The sequence below is a fragment of the Ostrinia furnacalis genome, unplaced genomic scaffold, assembly GCF_004193835.3.
Source record: "Ostrinia furnacalis isolate ACB-3 unplaced genomic scaffold, ASM419383v2 OfSCF2039, whole genome shotgun sequence".
NCBI classification, from domain to species: Eukaryota; Metazoa; Arthropoda; class Insecta; order Lepidoptera; family Crambidae; genus Ostrinia; species Ostrinia furnacalis.
This window is the reverse complement of record NW_021132278.1, coordinates 40,198-62,181: the sequence shown is the minus strand read 5'-3', so window position 1 is coordinate 62,181 and position 21,984 is coordinate 40,198. Positions and strand designations below refer to the sequence as shown.

The 21,984-nt window shown below is 38.3% G+C and overlaps 1 protein-coding gene across 2 annotated transcripts in view; it reads left to right on the top strand.

The window, feature by feature from the left end:
• Nucleotides 1–21,984, top strand: part of LOC114354292 (uncharacterized) — a 47,992-nt gene that overhangs the window by 16,267 nt on the left and 9,741 nt on the right. Inside the window, exons 1-3 of one of the 2 annotated variants that reach the window (XM_028306590.1) lie at nucleotides 16,505–16,529; nucleotides 16,622–16,675; nucleotides 16,778–17,477. In XM_028306590.1, coding sequence (XP_028162391.1) covers nucleotides 16,783–17,477 — 695 coding nt within the window. In that variant the 5' untranslated portion in view covers nucleotides 16,505–16,529; nucleotides 16,622–16,675; nucleotides 16,778–16,782. Of the gene's footprint in view, nucleotides 1–16,504; nucleotides 16,530–16,621; nucleotides 16,676–16,777; nucleotides 17,479–21,984 lie in introns of those variants that run through there. The other variant, XM_028306591.1, reaches the window with a different exon arrangement.

The following is a 21,984-nucleotide window of genomic DNA, read 5'->3' as shown; positions in this document are numbered from 1 at the left end:
GTTTTGCTTGTTTATTTTTCTATCCCATCAGTGCAATGCAATGATGACATTGACCAATTGACAATAGTTTTTTTTATTTAATAGAAATAATAATGGCAGGTTGAACCAACAAGAAGGTTTTAGTTTATCTATCATAATAATCTTCTTGACAAGATAAATCGTCAAACAACTTTGACATCAACATCTGAATAATTTTGAACTTTACTGACGAACATTTAAAGATTATTTTCTCTAACTCAATATTATTCTGTAACATAGTTTCAAAAGGTAACATGTGCTCGCGATTCGTTGAAGGAATCAATTTGAAAACTGACGAACCTTTTCATTCCGTGACTGTACATTACAATATTGTTGGGTAACCCTCCATATGGCACAATAATGTTGAAAATGTTTAGACTGGGCGCAGACCACCGATTTTTAGTTGGCCGATAGTAATAATGCCCGATTTTAATTTGTATGAAGAATCGGCCAAATCGAATCGGTGTAATGTGCGCACTTCCATACATTCTCATACTGATCAACTGCCCGACTAAACTATCGGCCGACGAAAAATCGACGGTCTGCGCCTAGGCTTATAGTATTGTAAAACTTTACATAACGCGAAATTGATTGATGATTACTCACGAAATATCAGAAACTAGGTATAACTGTAATATTTTTTTTCAATCTGTGTATGACTAATGGCAATCAAAAATGAAAAAAAAATTATTTTTCTTTCGTTCAAATGGTGTGGATGTATTGAGTTTTTGACTGCCGAAACACTAGACACAATAAAAATTGTATTGTTTGAGGCTCACTGGCGAGCCACGTGGCTTTAACATTATGTAAGTTAAAAAAAAAAATGTTTATTTCTGTAAATCATTTACAATAAAGTTACCGGGGTCTCCCAGAAAGTAATCGTAAGATACTTGTGTTGCATATAACACGTTGGACGGTGGCTCATTTTGACTATGTTAAGTTTTCGTAGTTACTTCTATAGCTTTATGTGTATAGTTCCTGTTATGTACACTTGCCCTTATCCATAAACGTGGTGCGTTCATGCAATGATAATGATTGTTATTCCATACTACATTGTGGTTCAGAATAATTATGGCTACCATAGACATGAAAGGCGACTTGTGTGACGTAGCTACAGTGTTTACATTTACAACAATGTTGTTATGTAGGACAGTTTGTATAAAATTATCGGACTATATTCGATAGTTGAATATCGATTTTTCCAAATTAATTAAATAATAAATCTCAAGACAAAAGTCTTTGACCAGTATATTATTATGTTGCCAGTAATGGTATACGGATCTGAGACGTGGTCGCTTACCTACTATGGACCTCATAAGAAGGCTCAAGGTCAACCAAAGGGCGATGGATGCTATGCTCGGAGTTTCCCTGCGTGATCGAATCAGAAATGAGGAGATCCACAGGAGAATAAAGTGAATGACATAGCCCGCAGAATTGCTAAAATAAGTAGCAGTGGGCGGGCACATAACTCGCAAATCTGGCTGCTGGGGCAGAAAAGTTCTTGAGTGGCGACCACGAGCCGGAAGTCATAGTGTGCGCAAGCCTCCCAATAGGTGGACCGACGATCTGTGACGTCATTCGGCTGAAACGAACGATTAAATCTCACGAAATTGGAACAATACAGGGGACTTATTATGGATGAAGCTGGAAGAGATTTCCAAACAATTTATAGTCACATTACAACAGACTGTACCTGCAGTAGGTATCTACATACTTACATTTCGATCAACACGTCAATGTGTGTATTTGTTTCTCTTCGAGACGCATTCTTTTGACAAATGAAATTCTTTAAAATCAATATTTTGAAGACAACTAAGCAGCTTACACAATTTAAAGCACAAAAGCCCGTCATTAATTTTTGTTTGATACAAATCGCATACGTTTTGTTCTAGACATGGCTTTGATGTTGTTAATTTGTGCAAATGAAAAGGTTAAGTATATTTTATGGGAGAAAATTAAAAGACTGCACAGATAATTAAGAACCAGGACTGAATGAAGGTCGTCCTGCGTATAGTGCAACAGGTAGTATTAATGACGGTAGAATCTAAACGCATAAATAAAACATCATAAAAATCTCCAAGTATATTTTCTGCAAATAGCATAATAGAAACCGCTTTTATACGTCCCAGTATAACTTAACCCTACATAATACTTCGGGACAACAAGTAGGCCAGTAATGCGTAGAGAAGCAGCGCAAAATAAATTTCAAAATGATTGATTGATGGATGATGCTTTCTTGGTACGGCATAAAAAACATGCAGATTCTAGCTAATATTGTTTATTCGGCCTATGTGTCCTAAACAATTGCCACATTTCACCTTATAATTTTCGATCATTTTTCACATAAGGCTTATTCGCTTTCCAACCCACAATTAGGTCTAGGTAAGCTCAAAATTCGTCCTTTCACCTCCACTATAAGCCCATAACGCCAATATGGCGGGATCACGTATGTNTTTTTTCGGCGTATAGGTAATACCTCAAGGGTGGTCCCATTTAAATTTAATAATAGAAAAAACAACCCCCAAGGGTGGAAAATTGGAGATGAACTTTTTTATACGCAATATCTCCGCCGATTATAAATCAATTTGAACGATTATTTTTTTGTTGAATAGGTATTATCAAAAGGGTGGTTTCATGCGAATTTGAAGAAAATATTTCACCCCCAAGGGTGGAAAATTGGGGATGAACTTTTTTATACGCAATATTTTTAATTTTTAGTTTTTTTTTGTGTTCACGCATTTGAAGTCGGTTTTATTTTTTTTAAAAGTTAATTATTATAGACGTACATTTATGTCTCTTCCATCATCGCATCAGTAGACGTCCTATGGCTGAAATGATGATTGTGTCTTTCAGCCCTTGTAACGTCCTTGTGTTGCCACTTAACGCGTGGTTCGTCAATTTAGCTTGGCGACGCTAATCCGACCCCACACTATAAATAACAATGAGCTGCACAGTGGGCAGGAAGTGCATCATTTTAGGTATTTCGTACCGTTTGTACAGATTCCTCCAATTTAAACGCTGTTTGTCTTGATTTAAATCGTGAAGCGGTTACGTCGTGAATCGTAACAGTTATCATAATAGTTTATGGACATCCACTGACGACAACCTTTTATCTCAATAGATACCAATGTGTTCCGGATTGCATTTTAAAGGAATATATAAATTCTCGCCTATCACATCAATCTAGGTAGCTTGGTTTGGTGTGATTATGCAATACATAACAATTTGTTATCGTTTAGTATACCTAGTACTATTGCATCAATTTTAAGCAATACAAAATTGGAGGTGCTTTCATCGACAGGGAACGATTTCTTCCAAACTGAACGGCAGTAAACTAAGATAGTTACTCGTAAGTTTACTCTATCTCTAGGTAAAGATACAAAAAATCCTTGTCAATGTTTTATTTGCTCTTCATCACCATCATCATCTCAGCCATAGGACGTCCACTGCTGAACATAGGCCTCCCCCAATGCTTTCCATGTTGCCCGGTTGGTTATATTTGCACTTAGTTGCACATTATTCGTGACTCTTTTTCACATCCAAGAGAAGCGCATTCAAGTCTGGCATAAATTAAATCCAATCTAATCAATATACATTACACTTATCGTCAAACGTACTCACCGTGACTCGTGTGACGTTCGAGAAAAACTAGGAGCACTAATGCGTCGGCTTTCTACTCGATACTCGATAGCGATATCATCGTCTTTGTCCGCGTTTTTCCCTGGGAAACTGTGTTACTTCCGCACTTTACTTACGTGGTTATCGTGTAACGTGCTGTATGGCCGCCGTTAAGTTAAACGGCTGGTTTTTCTTTACAGTTTACTAACTGAACCAGGAGAAAACGACATTTTTAAGATGGTTAACACTATTCAACGATTAAATTACCTGCTAGACTATTTAGAAATATATCGCCTTGTAATAGATTTTTGTTATAATTACTACTACTGAGGGTCCAGTGTAACGGCGCACGATTGTCATCCTTAATGATGACCATCGATCCTACAGCTAATGGTTTTGAATCTTTTTAATAATATTTGTCCATTTAGCGCGTTGCGTTAAAGAGTTAAGGTATTCGTGTTTCCATCTGGACCAGAAGCTCTGATGGAAAGATTGCAACAACTGCCACTGACGAAGCGCTTATTTTTAGAATATCACTAAATATTAAGGCTTTAACAGCCGTCCCTTTTCTAATACAGTAATGAACCTGAACTTAAGTATATCATACCTACTTGATGCAGACAAACGATGTAGGTAGGCGTCACCTAGCTAATTTAGCGCTGGTAAACTTCAAAATTAACACTCTTTTTATATACTGCCACTTTATAGTCATACGGATTAAATTAGCATTACTTGATGGAAGTAATTTTCACCAATTATCAGCTATTAACTACATAACGACATCGTGTGTAGTGTTGTAAAATGTGACTTGGATCACGAGGACCTCCGTAAACAAAACAAGTTAAAAATAATTGTGATTAATATGAAGTGGGTAAACTTTGAACCTCTTCCTTTTTATAGGATCTCTTTTGAAGGGACTTCCGATTCACTGCTAGACACAGGCATTTCCCATGGAATATGCATCCAGCAATTCCCACAATTTTATTGTTCCATCAGGTTTCAAGGCTTACCCACACTTATTTCAGTCCCTGGTCGCCACTAAGAAACTTTCATCCTGTACCTTCGACGTGGCTCTTTATTGCCAACTTGGTGATCAGCAGATTCAACAACAATAATGCCTTGATGAAATTCGGTATTGATCCAGTATACGTGTACATGCACTCATGTACCAATTACATCTGTAAATAGTATTTCCCAACACATCGTGACCCGTACCACACGCATTTCCCATAAGTGTGGCGAATCAAACTAAAATTGAGCGCGAACGTTGCGCCCGCGCATTGAATAATGGGCGTTGCGCCACATGTAACGTCAGCACTTGTCGCGAGATAACGGTAAGGGAATGCACGGATAAGTGAATTTACCTTTTCTGATACGGTTCATTTCATATGACTGTCTTCTTGCTTTAATTCATCATAACAATATCAACAGCATTGTTGTGTTCCGGCATTTAGAGGGAAAATATTAGCCAGTTCCTCTGTGGTATTGGATTCCAGGTGAAGCTCGCTCCACTTTCGGCCTGATTATCCCTTTCCATAAGGTGAGATCTGAGGGTGAGATGCAGGCAAAGAGTTTCCTTGTTGTGTATTAAAAACATCTTTGTCTTCTTAAGTCCTTCGGCAATTCAGTCTGGCTATTTTGGCCAGAGAAAACAGAAGAGTTTGTGATCCCCACTCTTCCCATGGAAGTCGTAATTGGCGACTTAAGACTGCGTCTGTCCGTCTGGCCAGCATGTGGAGTTTAGGTCAAATCTCCCCTTTTGCAACTGGTAAATTTAGGAGAGTCGTTCTTCTGTAGTGGAGACTGACCTAATGATGATGATGAAATACGTTTGTGCTGTTAGTCTCAAGATAGCAAAATTATTCTATAGATCGTAAAAAAATCTTAGAAATGTAGATGAATCATTATCAATTTTCAACCGGGCGTCCAGGAGTTAATGCTTAAAAGTTCTGAGTTTAACGGTCAATTGGACTTGGAGCACATATTGTTTTGTGAGATGTCCAAAACGGACAACCGTTAAAATGGACAGGTAATAATGGTCTGTAAGAGCTCACAAACTTCAGTTAAATGCTCTTTGTTTTTCCATCCTTGAGTAACTTCGTAGTTATCCGTCATGCATACGAGTGCAATATCGATCTAAGATCTGGGGCAATTAATATTTCGTCTGGGTGTTGCAATTAACTCATTGTTTCTGGACATGCGAGTGTATGATGAAATCACTCATTGTCAGAACTAAACGATGCTGGAAAACCATTAGAAGTGTAAAAGTCCTCCAAAATGTAGAAGGTTTTATATTATTGTGGTGAAAAGAGAATAGATGAATCACAGATAGTTAATTGTTTCATTGTTAGTTAAAATTAAAAAGTTATTGCTAATCATTACATAGGTATTAATAGAACAGTCGCTCCCGCTGTCTTTTAGAACTACACAACGGATTTTAATGCAGTTTTCAGCAATAGATCGTGTTAACTACTTCGATAGCTTATCCGAATATGAGTTCCCCAGTGTCGTCCAGGCACAACACAATCAACAAAACACAGAAACAATCGAACAGGTACCTTGTCTGCCGCCGCGCTGCTGGTAGGTACTCTGTAGGACTCCGCCGGCCGGTAGTTAGGGCTTCGCCCGGTGTCTTCGGTGGTTCACTTGAGTCACTAACTTCAAGCAAAGTACGGTGGAGGCCTCACACACAAAACATTTCCAAAAAGTCACCAAATTTCACATTTCCGTTGGAGCACACAATAAGCGTGGCACTCGCGAAGCCGGCCCAAACGCGAGAGGGCGAGCTGCATAGCTTTCGTTCGTTTTCCGTCGTGGACGCGGCGCGGCGCTACTGTAGTCGCGCGCGCTCGCCGTGTAAGTTTTGGCGGGACGGAGTTGGCGGCAGATTTAAATAGGTCCCGCGCAATCGTACCGTGCTCATTGAAAGTATGTGTGCCTGAACATACACTCCCCCCCGAACCAAGGTCGCCTTGGTTGACCTAATTACTAATAATTGGAAGCCTACCGAGTTTAGATACAGGCCGTAAGAGCCTGCCGTTTGCAGTCTGTACCTCTACTACTCGTATTATTTTGTCCTTGCCGGGTAAAAGTTTAACTACACGACCGCGTTTCCACTGTAAAGGTGGGTAATTATCCTCTTTTATCAAAACTAAGTCACCGAGTTTTATTGGCTCTGTTGTATCCGTCCATTTGTGTCTTATTTGGAGGGTATGAAGGTATTCGTCGCGCCATCGACACCAAAAGTGTTGTGAAAGACGTTGCAATAATTGGAAACGATTAAGCCGGCCGATATGAACTTCTTCAAAATTGTACTCAGGCAGGGCAACCAAGGGCTCGCCGATCAAGAAATGTCCGGGTGTTAGAATTTCGAGATCATTCGGGTCTGAACTTAATGGAGTCAATGGTCGAGAATTCATAACAGCTTCAACACGCGTAAAGAAGGTAGTAAGTTGTTCAAAGGTCAACCTTTGTTCTCCAAGAACTCTACGCATGAGAGATTTAGCAGATTTAACAGCAGCTTCAAAGATGCCACCCATGTTTGGGCTGCTAGGTGGGTTAAATAGCCATGTGACGTTAGATTTTGCTAATTCTCGGCCTATTTCGTAGTTATGATCACGCAGATATACGAATAGTTCTTTTAGATATTTATCAGTTCCGGTAAAGTTGGTGCCGCAATCGGATCTCACAAGTGAAGGTAAGCCGCGACGGGAAACGAATCTCGTGAATGCGTCAACGAAGGCTTCGACTGACAGTCCCGTGACTACTTCTAGATGTACCGCCTTCACCATGTTAACTACTTCGATAGCTTATCCGAATATGAGTTCCCCAGTGTCGTCCAGGCACAACACAATCAACAAAACACAGAAACAATCGAACAGGTACCTTGTCTGCCGCCGCGCTGCTGGTAGGTACTCTGTAGGACTCCGCCGGCCGGTAGTTAGGGCTTCGCCCGGTGTCTTCGGTGGTTCACTTGAGTCACTAACTTCAAGCAAAGTACTGTGGAGGCCTCACACACAAAACATTTCCAAAAAGTCACCAAATTTCACATTTCCGTTGGAGCACACAATAAGCGTGGCACTCGCGAAGCCGGCCCAAACGCGAGAGGGCGAGCTGCATAGCTTTCGTTCGTTTTCCGTCGTGGACGCGGCGCGGCGCTACTGTAGTCGCGCGCGCTCGCCGTGTAAGTTTTGGCGGGACGGAGTTGGCGGCAGATTTAAATAGGTCCCGCGCAATCGTACCGTGCTCATTGAAAGTATGTGTGCCTGAACAGATCGAGTGATTCAATAGGAAAGTTTATAGAACCCGTACAAAACCAGGGTGGTTCTATAGTAAATATACGTCATGTTTTCCAAAATCTCCCAAAAACGAAACGGTGATCAGTCCTGGAGAAACGACTGTCGGAGCACGCTTGCAGAATCTTTTAGAGATTATAAGAATCGAGTAGACTGTATTCGAAGAAATTTCTCTTTATATAGTTCTGTGAATAAAAATTGATATAAACTTTTAATTGATTACGTTATGACGCAAACCAGCTAATGATCAGAGTTGCATTTTTAATGAGGACTTATCACCAATTCTATTATTCGTTATCAAATGTGGTGACGTTAAACGTAATTTAATGTTTTGTTAATAATTAGTTAAAGTATAATTAAAATGTCATAAAACTCTTCATGTTATATTAAAACGTCATACAATTTGCGTAGGTAAGTTTTATATGTTTGATTTTTCCAATTTTGGTATATTCGGAATCTAATTTTATCGACTGAAAAATCTGTATTTTGAGAGGATATTTAAAAGAAAATAGGTATATTATGATTAATCTAGTTATATTAAATAATGCAATATCATAAAGTAGATCTACTAACATTAAAATATTCTAAAAGGGCCTACGTATTAATGAAATAAATGTTATTTGATTGAGGTAATTGAGTAGGTACTAGGTAATTTTATTTTGACTGTAACAAGTATTATAATTTTACATTAAAATTACTCAACTTTCACACGTTCTAGGCTTGTAATAGCGATGTTAACGCGTAAATTAGTTTACATTTGTTAACATTAACTAAACTAGAAACCGTGACGTTTAACGCCTCGCTCACTTGCATACGAGGTACTTCGTAGAATTCTGACACCTTTCTAAGATCAGAGCAGTTGTTTTCTATTATTTTAAAATAGAATAAAAATCTCATAAAACTCATTTATTTATGTACGTAGGCTTTTAAAAAGCACTTTTACACGTCCCAGTATTAACCCTACCACTGCTTCCTGAAGCAGTGGTAGTTGTCGTGACAATAAATGGGCCAGTGCTGAGAAGAAGCAGCGCAAGAAACAATAATAATAAAACAATATTCTTTAGGCAATACCTCAATATTGCGTATTTGACGCCATTATAATAATTTTCAGGAACAACTTTTCAAACACTATTTTAGCCACGAAAGTCCAATTAGTTTTCAATTAACTATAAAATAAGATATTACTTTAACGTGTATCTATAAATAGTTAATTGAATTGGCGATTAGTATGTAGGTAATTAAATATCATACATATTTAATTTGTTCTTTTGATAAAAATGTGTAATTTCCATAGCACCACTGCAGTTATAATTAGTCCATTATTTTTTTTGGTTTTGTGTAAAAAACACTAGTTAGATCTACATTTAAAGTTATCAATACTTGGAAACTGAAAAATGAATTGACGTCACATCAACTATGTTTTGACGCATTAGCACCTAATTATAACTACGCTCATTATCAAAACGGGGGACTAATTAATTAATGTTTTGTTTACGACACAGGGCAGAATTAAATACCTATTAAAATACCTAGTGCAATAGTCCTCCGTGGAAACACACTTTGCCAATTTCTAATAGATCTTTGTCTATGACATAGTATTTGTCTAATTTCAGTAATTCAATCGCGACTACTGAAATATAGTCATTAGTCATACTAGCTTTGCGCCGGCGGCTTCGCCCGCCTGGAATTTTGTCTGTCACATAAAATCTTTATCGCGCGCGTCCCTGTTTCAAAAACCGGGATAAAAAGTATTCTGTGTCCTTTCCCGGGACTCAAACTATCTCTATACCAAATTTCATCAAAATCGGTTCAGTAGTTTAAGTCTGAAAGTGAGACAGACAGACAGACAGAGTTACTTTCGCATTTATAATATTTTGCTGTGAATTTGTAGAACTTTATTTTATGTTAAAATGGTCGATTCTTATTTACTGAAAAACATAAAGTGTCAAACTTTTTACGTCATAGGTAGGCTAAAAGTTAATAAGACTGACGGCACCTTTCTAGCAATTTTAGTTTCCTTTGACCTCCGTTATTAATTAACTTCGCAAGTTATTGTATGCTCTAATTAATTTTGCCTTGTGTTAATTAATTATTATGTTGTTGGATGGGACCTGAGAGAGCGAAAATATTTCAGAAACTATGTAGTTAGTGAAAAGTAAAATTTCAAAGGGTGTGGTTGACTCAATTAAAGCTTTCAGAACCAGAAAATAAAACAGGTTTTTAGCGAACTCAATTGTCTAAATTAATTGATTTAATGTAGAACTGATTGGGACAATAAATTAAATGATTTTTGGAAAATTTAAGTATGCTATGGAAATAATTGAAATTATTTGTTTATGGTGTCAATAACCCAATTCAAGGAGAGGCCCGTGACGTCAAGGCGTGCTTAAGTGTAGCACTTTGTGACGTCACGCGGAACTTCAACGCATAATTTACGTGTCCAATATTTTTTGATAATGTAATTGACGCACTAAATGTTTGTTTTAGGAAACTAGCCTATTACACCACCACCAACCTTAGGTATGTGTGCGTATAGCTATTCTTTTTACGCCTGTACAACACTAAAAGTTAGAGGTCTCAAAAAGAATAGAAATGTCATATTCCACTCTGACAGTGTAATTTCAGTGGTGTTAAGTGGATATCACGATAATTTTAACTGTCAAGTCCCTACTGGCAAGGTCCGAACAATTAATCAGGCGCTTATCTGCCAGCTTATTAAAAGCTCAGATAGGCAGCGTTAATCTGTCACCGTGTTTGCACTAGTGATTCGCCCTTATCTTTGATAACTGGGTCGACAGGTGTTATCATGTCACCGGTAGAGTATCTAGGATAGTCCTTTTTATTGTTTGAGCAGAATATTTAGTTTTCTGTGTTCATACTATGTTCTCTTCATAGGTTGTCTCTAAGTGATCGCTTTACTTTACTGTACTGTCCATATGTTTTTCTTTTTTGTTTTTGTTACTGTGTGTGTATGGTGTACAATAGATTGTTTAATATTATATTGTTATTGTACTAGGTCATATCACAAGTTAAGATAGATACTCAAGGTATTGCAAATCATACAAAATTGAAAAAGCACATGTTAAGCGGTCTTGTCGCTTAGAAGCGATCCCTTCCAGACAACCTAAGGAGAATTAGTTGTTCAAGCATCCCAGTATGATTCCTTCTTCTTTCTTCTTTCTTCTATTCTTATTGGTTTTGGTAGTTGTTTGCCTATTTTTTCTACGATTATTAATCACAGTCTTTATAAGTTGCACGGGATGTCATTGCATCATCATCATCATTGCAGCTACAAGACGTCCACTGCTGAACCTCCCCCAATGACTTCCACATCGCACGGTTGGTAGGGCCTGCATCCAGCGCCTTCCTGCTACCTTTATCATCAATGTGTATGAATTGGAAATCGAACCAAGCACCTCTAAGTCGAGATACTCTTTAACCATTCGTCTACAGACGTAACATCGAGTTAAAAACCTCTTTAGGTAATTGCACCAAGATTGCATGTGACCTTGAGCATAAAGATAAAGTATCAACAATTGCCTCCAAATATAGCTCTCGTCATTTTGCTTGACCGCGGAAACGCTCAACACCCATGCGGAGCCGCGTGGTCGGTAATCGAGACAATCTGTTGGGGAAACGTCTGTCATAGTCTCTCAAACTGCTTATAGTAGTAAATACAGGAATATTGATATAACACGAGGACGTCCACCCACAAGCAGGGCTGACGACATCATAGGTAACAGGAAGGCGCTGGACGCAGGCCGCTACCAACCGGGCAACGTGGAAAGCATTGTGGGAGGCCTATGTTCAGCAGTGGACGTCCTATGGCTGAGATGATGATGAATGATGATGATGAATGATGACTACAACCTGATCGAGCCAACTGTGCACCTCGCTGGAATGTGACCAGTGACTCTCCCTCGCACTTACTGCACATCTCCCCGCGTTCGCCAAATTGAATCAGTAGCTACCTTTATCAGGTCGTCGGTCCACCTTGTGGGTGGACGTTCCACACTGCGTTTTCGAGTACGTGGCCTCCACTCCAGAACCTTGCTGCCCCATCGGCCCTCAGTTCTGCGTAGTATGTGCCCTGCCCATTGCCACTTCAGCTTGCTGATCCGTCGGGCTATGTCAGTGACTTTAGTTAGTTTACGTATCTCCTCATTTCTGATTTGATCTCGTAAAGAAACACCGAGCATAGCCCTTTCCATAGCACGCTGTGCAACTTTGAGATTCTTTATGAGGCCTATGATGAGAGGCCACGTTACTTCCCATGAAAGTCAGAAACGACAAACATATTACATACCTACGTAGGTATATGTATACAAAAAAGGTAGTTTAACCAATTTGCCAATTAGCCAAACGTTGAAGGACAGATTGTGATCTTTGCGCATATTATTACGTTTAATGTAGCTTGTGATCTTTGTACACATTCGTACATTTTGTGTGCCCAATTAAAATGAAAATCTTGTTACGTAATTTAAAAAATAATTCTTCGTGGAGTCCCACGGATTGTACTTCAAAGTTTTCTTTTGTTTACTTGAGTGACAAATATCTTAATGGGAATAGAAGTTTGAGCACCTTTGGCTAGTCCACATTAAGTTTTCGGTGATGCCTTTACCACGCGACAAGGCTGGCGTTGACGTCACGAGCGATTGAGGTCGCGTGGCGGGATTGCGCCATGCATGTTCTATTATTGGGGGAATATGGACACGACACTTAACGAAGTGGTTACAAGTCACTCTGGGGGAATGTGCGTACATAATGGACACGACATCTTTTTTTTATGCAAAACAAGGCAGGTATTTGACCACAATCGCACCTGGTGTCAAGTGGGATGCAGTCTAGGATGGTACATATCTGCCCTGTAAGCCGTCACCTTCAAAAATCATTATAGTCTTCGGGAAAGACGGTAGCAAGCAGCGAATTCCAGTCCCTAGCTGTTCGCATTAAGAGTCATCGAAACGCTTAGTGGCTGGTGGAAAGTCGACATCTGCCTACTCACAAGGTCGACAGATGTCCTTTAAAGGTTGCAGGAAGCTGCTGAAGCAGGCCGCTTTTAATGGTAGATGTCTGAAATAATGATGATGATGGCACAGGGCTGAAATGACGATGATGATACGAATAGCAAGTCACTCTCTTTTAACTAGACGAATCATGCCTCTCGTTCCCATTACTGTAACTCATTTACAAGAAGTTTGGCCTCGTTGAGTAGTCCCGGGGGTAGGGTTACCAGGTATCCGGCTTTAGCCGTACATGTTTGACTTTTTACGGTCTTGTCCGGCCTGTCCGGCTTTTTATTTGGTTGCCGCGCCAGGCGAAAGACAAGCCACAGAATAATATGAATATGAAGCGCACGCATCAGGACGTTGGGCAACCGATGATAATAGTACTCACTCGTGNCCCGGTTACTTGTCCGGATTTTAGGGTAAAATGTTCGGCGAAATGAAGCACGGAGTCCGGCTTTTGTGTTTCGGCCAAATGAAGCACGGAGTCCGGCTTTTGTTTTTGGACCTTGCAACCCTACCCGGGGGATGTTTTGTAACCCGCTACGAATTTATTACGAATTTTTCTACGAAGGTATTTTTTCAAGCAATCAATTAGGTATGAGTGTGATGCATCGATGAATTTAATTGGCAATATTTTACTGTCATTATCATCATCAATCTCTTTAACACCGTTTTTATGGCGATATTTTTATGGCAAAGTAATAAATGGACTGATTACTGTTCCTACTTTCTAAGTAGTATTTTCAGTATATTTTCCAAAGTTTTCACCTGACTTGAGCAGCGTCGAAGTCACGGCCACGGTCCTTTCCAGCCGATTAACTATTCCGTTTCAACGGACTACTACGCTTGACTCGCGATTTGTTCGTAGATATTTTTTAAGTTTTTGTAGCATGGATAAGAAAGCGATTAAAGATTGCTAGCTTCTGCCCACAGCTTCGCTCACGTAAATTTCTGTCATGCAATAGCCTCATCGTCCAGTCCCCATAAAATTCTAAGGTTTTCTCCGTCAGTAATTTTAGCTAATCTTTTTGTCCAAAGTGCCACTTTTTGCGTGAATTTGTTATGGACAATCTTTAGAAAAGTACCCAAAGGTCTTACGCATCTGTAATAGTAAGTTCGAGTAGTAACAAAGATTCACAAATTTTACGATGTTTAGAAGATCGAATAAGTAAGAAAGAAGAAAAACATACTCGATTAAGGATTTTATAATTATTAAATTACTTTTCATCTGAGACCCAAACCGTATATGGTGGTAGATTTTCCAATCCCATAATTTTAGATACCACATCCATATATTTTACCTCCACGGCAGTAAAGGTAGCCGCACACTGCACGTACTTGTGTAATGAGCAGAACACGCCTCCCATACTGATTGCCCGCTGATGCGGTACTTGCTGATAACACGGTGTTTTTTTCTATGGCAAAACACATAAACAAGCGGAATAATTATTCCTGGTAGTTTAGGTACGTGCTTATACATATTGTAGCTTTAGTTAGATGATAGTTTAAATAGTTTGGAATCTAAATATTGTTTTTTTTTAGGAAGCAGTCATTACTAATATTTTTTGTAGTGCTATCTGGTCCTAAACCAAGCAAAGTCTAAATGGAGGCACATCAAGCTTAGCACTGTGATGTCTTATCTAGTCAGGTCGTTTTAATCAGGTGATAAAACGCAATAAACATTAATGTTAATGATCTCTTACTTAAAGTAATTGAACGCATGGGCAAGAACGTTATTACCAATTATATTTTTCTATAGTTATAGAATTATAAATTGAAACAATACTTATGTTAGTTAAAGGGATTGATATATTAGAATAATATTACTCTTATCAACACCATTAAACTAGATGTGAATAAGAAAACAAACCTTGGATCTAATACTCGATGATCTAGTTCGATCAACCAATCCATTCATAAAAATTCGTGGGCGCTTTTCATCTTAAAGTAAACATCTTCAGCAAATGTGGAGCTGATTGACTTTGACCTAGATTTTCCTTTTATCTCTATCTAGAAGTTTCAAAGCTAGTTTCTGCATTCTTTTACGAATTAAATTATGTAATCCAAGAAGCAAAGGCTGCAGCTTTATAAAGCACAGATCCGACCTTGCATGGAATACTGCTGCCACCTCTGGGACGGCTCTGCCAAGAAACATTTGGCTGCTTTGGATTCGGTGGAAAGGCGTGCCAGAAGACTTATCGACAGCCCTACCCTTGTTGAAGCGGCGCTCCAGGAACTTGACCATCGCCGTAAGGTAGCATCCCTATCGGTTTTCTACAGGCTACACTTCGGAGAATGTGCGAAAGAATTACATGAATTAATTCCACCAGCCCCCTTCCATCATCGGGGAACCAGACGCAGGTTAGCGTACCATCCCTATATTGTTGACATTCCACCAGCTCGCACTAAGCGTTTCGATGACTCTTTTATAATGCGAACAGCTAGGGACTGGAATTCGTTGCCTGCTGCTGTCTTTCCCGAAAACTATAATCCGGGCCTTTTCAAGGCGAGAGTGAATAGGCACTTACAGGGAAGATATGTACCATCCTAGACCGCATCCCACTTAACATCAGGTGCGATTGTGGTCAAATACCTTGCCTTGTTATGCATAAAAAAAAAAAAACTTTTTATTAACATTAGTCATTGCAGAATGTAGTTCTCATTATTTAATTCTTTTTGTTTCAAATATTACACAAAACTTCAATATCGTTGGAGTCATTTCTTATGCAAAACGTCATGTAGTTCAAATTTACCCATATTTCACTTAAATGCAAAACACTGGTTTTTTCCTGGGACTATCCAAACTATGGATTACATCATTGATAATCTTGATGATGTTCATAATGATTTGTATATTTTGAAAATGCCAATTCCCAAAAGCAAATCCCAACCGATGGAATTCCAAAATTATGCTATTCTTTCTGACAAACATCGTAATGAAATCAAAGACCTTGGAACGGTAAATTATTCTAATTCTGTTTGCTTACAAGATTCGAATGGCGAAGACACTTTTCAAAATAAGCCTGTTGCATGGTTCATTTGCGTTTCAACGAGTTGTTTGTGAGCGAGATTATTTGTAAACAGTTCACACGGGAAAGGCTTTCCATTCAGTTACCCGATTAGTTCTAAGAAAACATGATCCTTGATTGAAGATAACACGAGTTATGTAATTAAATTGAAGCAGGAAATTATTAATAGTTATGTCAATCAAACATAATTAAATGCAGTCGAAATTATAAATTTAATACGGTATTGACATGGTACATGGTACATGGTACATGGTACAATTAAATGTCAGTGATTTACGTTGATGATTACAAATTGTCTTGTTCATGTAATTGTCAAATGATGCACAACGTTGAATACATCTCTTTCAAAATTATTCTGCATCATGCGATCACAAACATTATTCAATAAATCTGCAGGATAGACGCGTACCACTCATGCAGGTTGCTGTTTTCCTTAAATGACGTACGAAAAAGATTTTATTTACATGGATTAGGGAATTTGAATTTCGACCGACTATTGTTCTTTCTTTAGTCCTTTGGAGATTGCGGAATAAACTGGACACGTCTGCAGCAAACCGAAGGTAGTTAGTTCAAAATTAAGTACCTAGCGTAAATAAAGAAGGAAACATTAGCTAAAGAAAAATTGTAAATACCTAATTGTTCTTTGTTTCAGATCGCTTGGAGATGGTGAGCAACTGAATCAGATAAAAACAAGTCTTCACAACAGGTTTGTTTACGTTTAATTCACTTCACACGTCATTGCATTATAGTGTCATCAATAAATCAATGTCACCTATATTATCCTCATGGTTTATGTTGTTTTTTTCAGAAACAATGCCTCGTCTAGAACAATCGCCGCCGGAGGATTTCCGTAGGGTCCTGCGCGAGAAAGCGCTCAGCCACAGTCTGTTTTATCTGAAACTCGGCGCAGGAGTGTCGCCGCAGCACGCGCGGGAGTCGCAAGCGCGCAGGATGAGCGGCAGTGCGGTTGCGCGCGCGCCGCCGGCTGGCCGCGTCACACGGCATGCGCAGCCCCGCGTTTCCGAGCTCTTGCGGCGCTTCGAACCCGGACCCATGCAGTATCTCCGCCCGCCGCGGGCCACGTCTCCTCCCGAGGACATCTCATCATCAGATGACGACGACAGAGCCGCTGTCAGGCGGCGAAGCCGTGACTTGAGCGACGACTCCGCTGTGGAGTTGGAGACGCGGCTGCGAAGGCATTCCCATCCGAGGGACATCACTCCGCCTCCTGACGCCATGTCCCCGAGACGGGAGAGGACTCTGATTGAGGCTCACGTGGTGGAGTTGGGACGGAGGGGGAGTGAGGGGTGTGAGACCAGAGGGCGATGCGTGAGGACGCCCAGCGTGGTCGTCAGCGACTACTCCGACGGCGTGGCCGTCGGTGCTACTCAAGAAGAAGTGGACTGGCTGCGATCCAGGTCCCTGTCAGCCGACTCCGCCTGTTCCTCGTGCTCCACGTTATCCAGTCGCGACGATGAGGAGTTCGAGTCCCCGACTATGCCAAAAAAGGTCAGTTTTCTCTTGTGTATTTTGGTTTTAATGATATCGTTTAGTATGTTTAGCTAAGATTGTTGATGCAGTTTTACTGAAGTAGAAATTAACCAATTAGTAGTTATAATTAAATGTTACCGTCTGATTTCATTTCGTAATTTATAAATTTATTAAATGTGCTGCTAAGTATAATTCCATTACTATAGTAATACATACAACGAATAATTCTACTATTTGGATGCTAATCTCTTCAAATACACATTGACATCGGTTTGAATATTTACTGTCAGAAGTAAATTAGCAAAAGCTTTTACGTCATTAAAGAGCGTTACCTACGTCAATGGAATGAAATGCGCTCTCTTCGTCGTGATTGTTAATATTATTATTGTTAGTTATAATACGATCGATAACGAAAATAAACATAGCTATTGAGAATGTTAGTTTTATGAAAGCTACAAATTATTGATATTTATCATCTTTAGTTTTGTTATGAGATTAACGGTCGGTCTTAAATTCGTGTTTGTTGTTCTATTAACATAATTTATAATTATTATTTATTAAACTATTAATGACCTGTTAGTTGTGATCAGCAATAGCATTATCTATTGGATTAGGTATCTTTGCATGATTATCATTAGGTTCAAATTCTTTTCTATTTTCGTTAATGTACCAATCGTGCAGTTTTACTAATTTTGGATATTATTCGCCTGTATCATCATCGTCTGTCATTCAAATTGGAAGCTTATTCACTTAAACAGTACGTTTATTTTCTATTTTTGGTAGCCATTTACTGAAATTTTACTCTATATTACCCTATTTCCTAGTCACGCACCAGAAGCGTGTTTTTTTTTGCTCATCAACGGACAGTCGACCACGAATATATTACAAAAATTGTCTCTGTGCTTTAAGAGATACGAGTTAAGTTTGTTTGGCTTTGTTCTTTCGTTTTGTTAGCTGACTGTACACAGTATTCTATGACGGTATTGTTTAAACGAACTCATTGGTTAAATTGTCTCAGCACAAATTAACCTCGTGTTACTTATTGTATTGATTCACTTATACTGTTTGCGTTATTATAGGATATACGTCAAACTAGTTAAGACCAAAATATAATGGAGCTAAATCTGAAGCTATGGATCATTTAGATCGCTGACTATTAGTTGAAGAACCAGCTAGTGTTTATTTATTACAATGGGTTATGATTTTTCTCCAACTACTTACTTATTTGTATGTTAAACTTGTTATTTGCAGAAAATACCAACTAAATACTAGCTTGAAAGGAAAAAAATATACTGCTATTGAATTTTTGGTGATGTCAGTATGTAATTATTACTCTGATATTTAAATTTTTGTGATGTCAGAAAATCTTTACGTACCTACTTGGTATTCCTTATACGTAATATCGTCCCATCGAAAGGTAAAACATTCATTAAAATTTCCCAAGAAGTAGAAGGATAATAGTCTTCAATCGTTTGGTTAATGTGTCTCATAATTAGCAGGATATTTAAACTAATAAAATAGTGTACAAACACAGGATGTTTCACAGCAAAAATTCCATTACATCACTATAATAATATGATAATTGTTATCGGTTGATGCTCTGTCAACTGTATCCTGGTTTTGACCAGATAAGGTCACATTCAAACTTGACCTTTAACCTTGCGCAATACGGTTTAAAATAATTCTGCTCCTATAGAAGGATTATTTTCTAGGAATTATCAATCTCCTTGTGTTGCCAATGTCTATGAGAGATGATGGCCATTCTACATCAGTTGATAGATTATTTATTATGGGTAAAAATGCGATATTTACGAATGCTATTTTAATGAATGGCATTAATTACGCTTAATAATTGAATTTGCTAAAAATGCTGGAAAATAATTAGCCATAAAATAATAGACTAGATTAACAAACAAAAGTAATTTATTTAGTGTAAAGCTGATTAAGATGAGTATTGAATTAAGGATTTAAGTAACATTAATTCAGATATTTTATGTTTAACACCTTTAAATATCTCATAATCATTCTACCATGACATCGTTTATTATTATGTCACTTAACTACAATACTCTTCTTTACGTCGTGAATAATTCAGTTCCCAACATACAACTGCTCAAATGCATTCATAAAACTTGCGACCGCTTGTTCCACTTAAAGGCATTAGCATAGTTATGGAGCTGGATAAACAGACAGACGTGTAGTTATTTTATATGAGGGACGGATGTCGACATCCGTCATTCGCGCGTGTTGATTGTGCGGGCCAACTGGAGCGGAGTGGATTACTATTGCTGACATTCGCTGTGACACTCTGATACCAGACACTGGTGACGTACGTAACGCCCACTATGTACAGTGGACTCCTATATTGGTTAAATTCGTTGCGGGGACTATTTCAACCTTCACTAGTTTAGTAATGCAACCCGCATTGGAGATCAAGCTGTAGATCCTGGATAGGATAGGATAAGTCCCGTTTGGGTACACATTTTAGGCGTTAGGTTACCGTTCAATTCTGGTTCAGTGTGTCTCTACATGACATGATGAATTAACTGACTCAACAAACTTTGTAATTGAAAATTACAATATCGTGTCAACGTTTTTAATGAATGTCGTATAAACATAAGTTATAAAGCAGGATTTAAACTGTCTGTCGCTTTCACTCGATTCACTAAATTTCACTAAAGTCTTTTCACTCAATCCATCATAAGTTATCCAATTAGGAAATTTTCTATGCCTCAGTCAAACACAATCTGTACGCAGACCAATTATTTATTTCCTTGTTTACTGTAACTTTTCTAAAGATCGTAATCATGATTATCATGTTTGTTTTCATACCTCTCATCTACTCGATGTACTTCAAAAGTGTTTTCGCGCGTACATCATCGCACTTAATTTTACGGCTTTGCATAGAAAATAGGAACATCTGGACCACATCAATAGCTTATAATATAAACTTATGGACATTGCGTTGAAAATTTTCCTTTAAACTCGTTCCAATTCTGAGAATTGATAAATACTGTAGTTTAACAGACATAATAGTAGACTGGGGCTATAATTACGGGTCTATTTTAGCTGATCCATTCATGTGTGCAGTTTTAAGCATACTAGAATCAAATACAGAAGGCTTCCTTATTTCTGTGATTTACTTCGGAGATTGTGCTACGATTCGAAGAAAATATTATGTAAATGTAATGTATTTTAATGTGGTTCGTTGTAAACAAATCATGTTTAAAACATGAGTTGGGTTTGCAAAGCTTACTGCGTAATATTAAGTAATATATTATGTAGGCTCATATTATGAAAAGACCATCAAAGCTAGTATCAATCTCAAGCATATAGAGAGATTTGAGAGTTTGATTTAAACTTTGAGTTTTATTTCACTAATTATAGGCATAGCGATGAAAAATAACTACGGAAAAGACGCTGTACGAGTATGTGGACTGTGGAGTAGAGTTCCTTCGAAAAAAATACAACCTAATAGAGTTTCCTTTGAAGAAATGTGCTAAATCTAAATAAAGAAACTAAATAATGGGCTAGATTATATTTAGTTCGAATTTGATTCGATTTAAACGGATGCATCCACAAAAATCATAAAATTTACCATTATGAGTCTTTAAGTAACTTAATTACTAAGTAGAGTGTAAAACTATCGTGTAATTTCCTTTCCTTACTCATATTTTGTTAGGTTATTTTGCAACAAACAATTACTTCAATTTTCTGTCGGACTGTATGCCTTTATTGCTATGGTGCAGTTGTCCCGATAAACTCGCAAAAAACGCGTTGACTTGCTAATGAGTTTTGCAGGCTGTAATTTCAATTAATACCATCATTGTCGTGTTTATAGGATATTTTTACTTATGGGGCCGCGAATTAAATTAAAATACATTATCGTGTCGCGAACGGATGCTTGCCTGTGGCCTGTGGGGTAAAAGATTAAATATATTCGAATCTAGCCTACACCTTGAAAAATATAGCGTAGGACGTCTTCTTGCTAGATGAACCGATGATCTCGAGAAGATATCTAGTAGTAGCAGGATGAATTATGATCTTAATATAAATATGATCGTATCTGTAAGGACAGATAAATACAATATTAAAACGAAAGTACGGACTCTAAGTCTCAATAAATTCAAGTTGGCATTGATAGAGACCGCAACAGCTGCTTTACATCCAATGTTATAAACAAACCTTTCGAAATTATGTGCATTCAGATACAACTTCGTAGTAAACTGCATAATTTTAAATAACGTGGAAATTTTCAGCATTTCTAGGGTTCCGTGCTTATTTGGCAAACGGAATTCTTATAACATTTTCTTCAGATTGTTTGTCCCGGAAAACTTTCCTATAAACTTGAAAGGAAAAATGTGCTTTAATTGGTGACCCAAAAAAACTAAGAGACGGACGGACTGATATGAAAATGTATGAACCATTTTGCTTTGCACCTGCTCAGTTTTTGAGTCAGATTTTCCATTGTGTTCTTTTACGCACAACAACTATTACTTGGAAATTGGGTAAGCCCTCCAAACT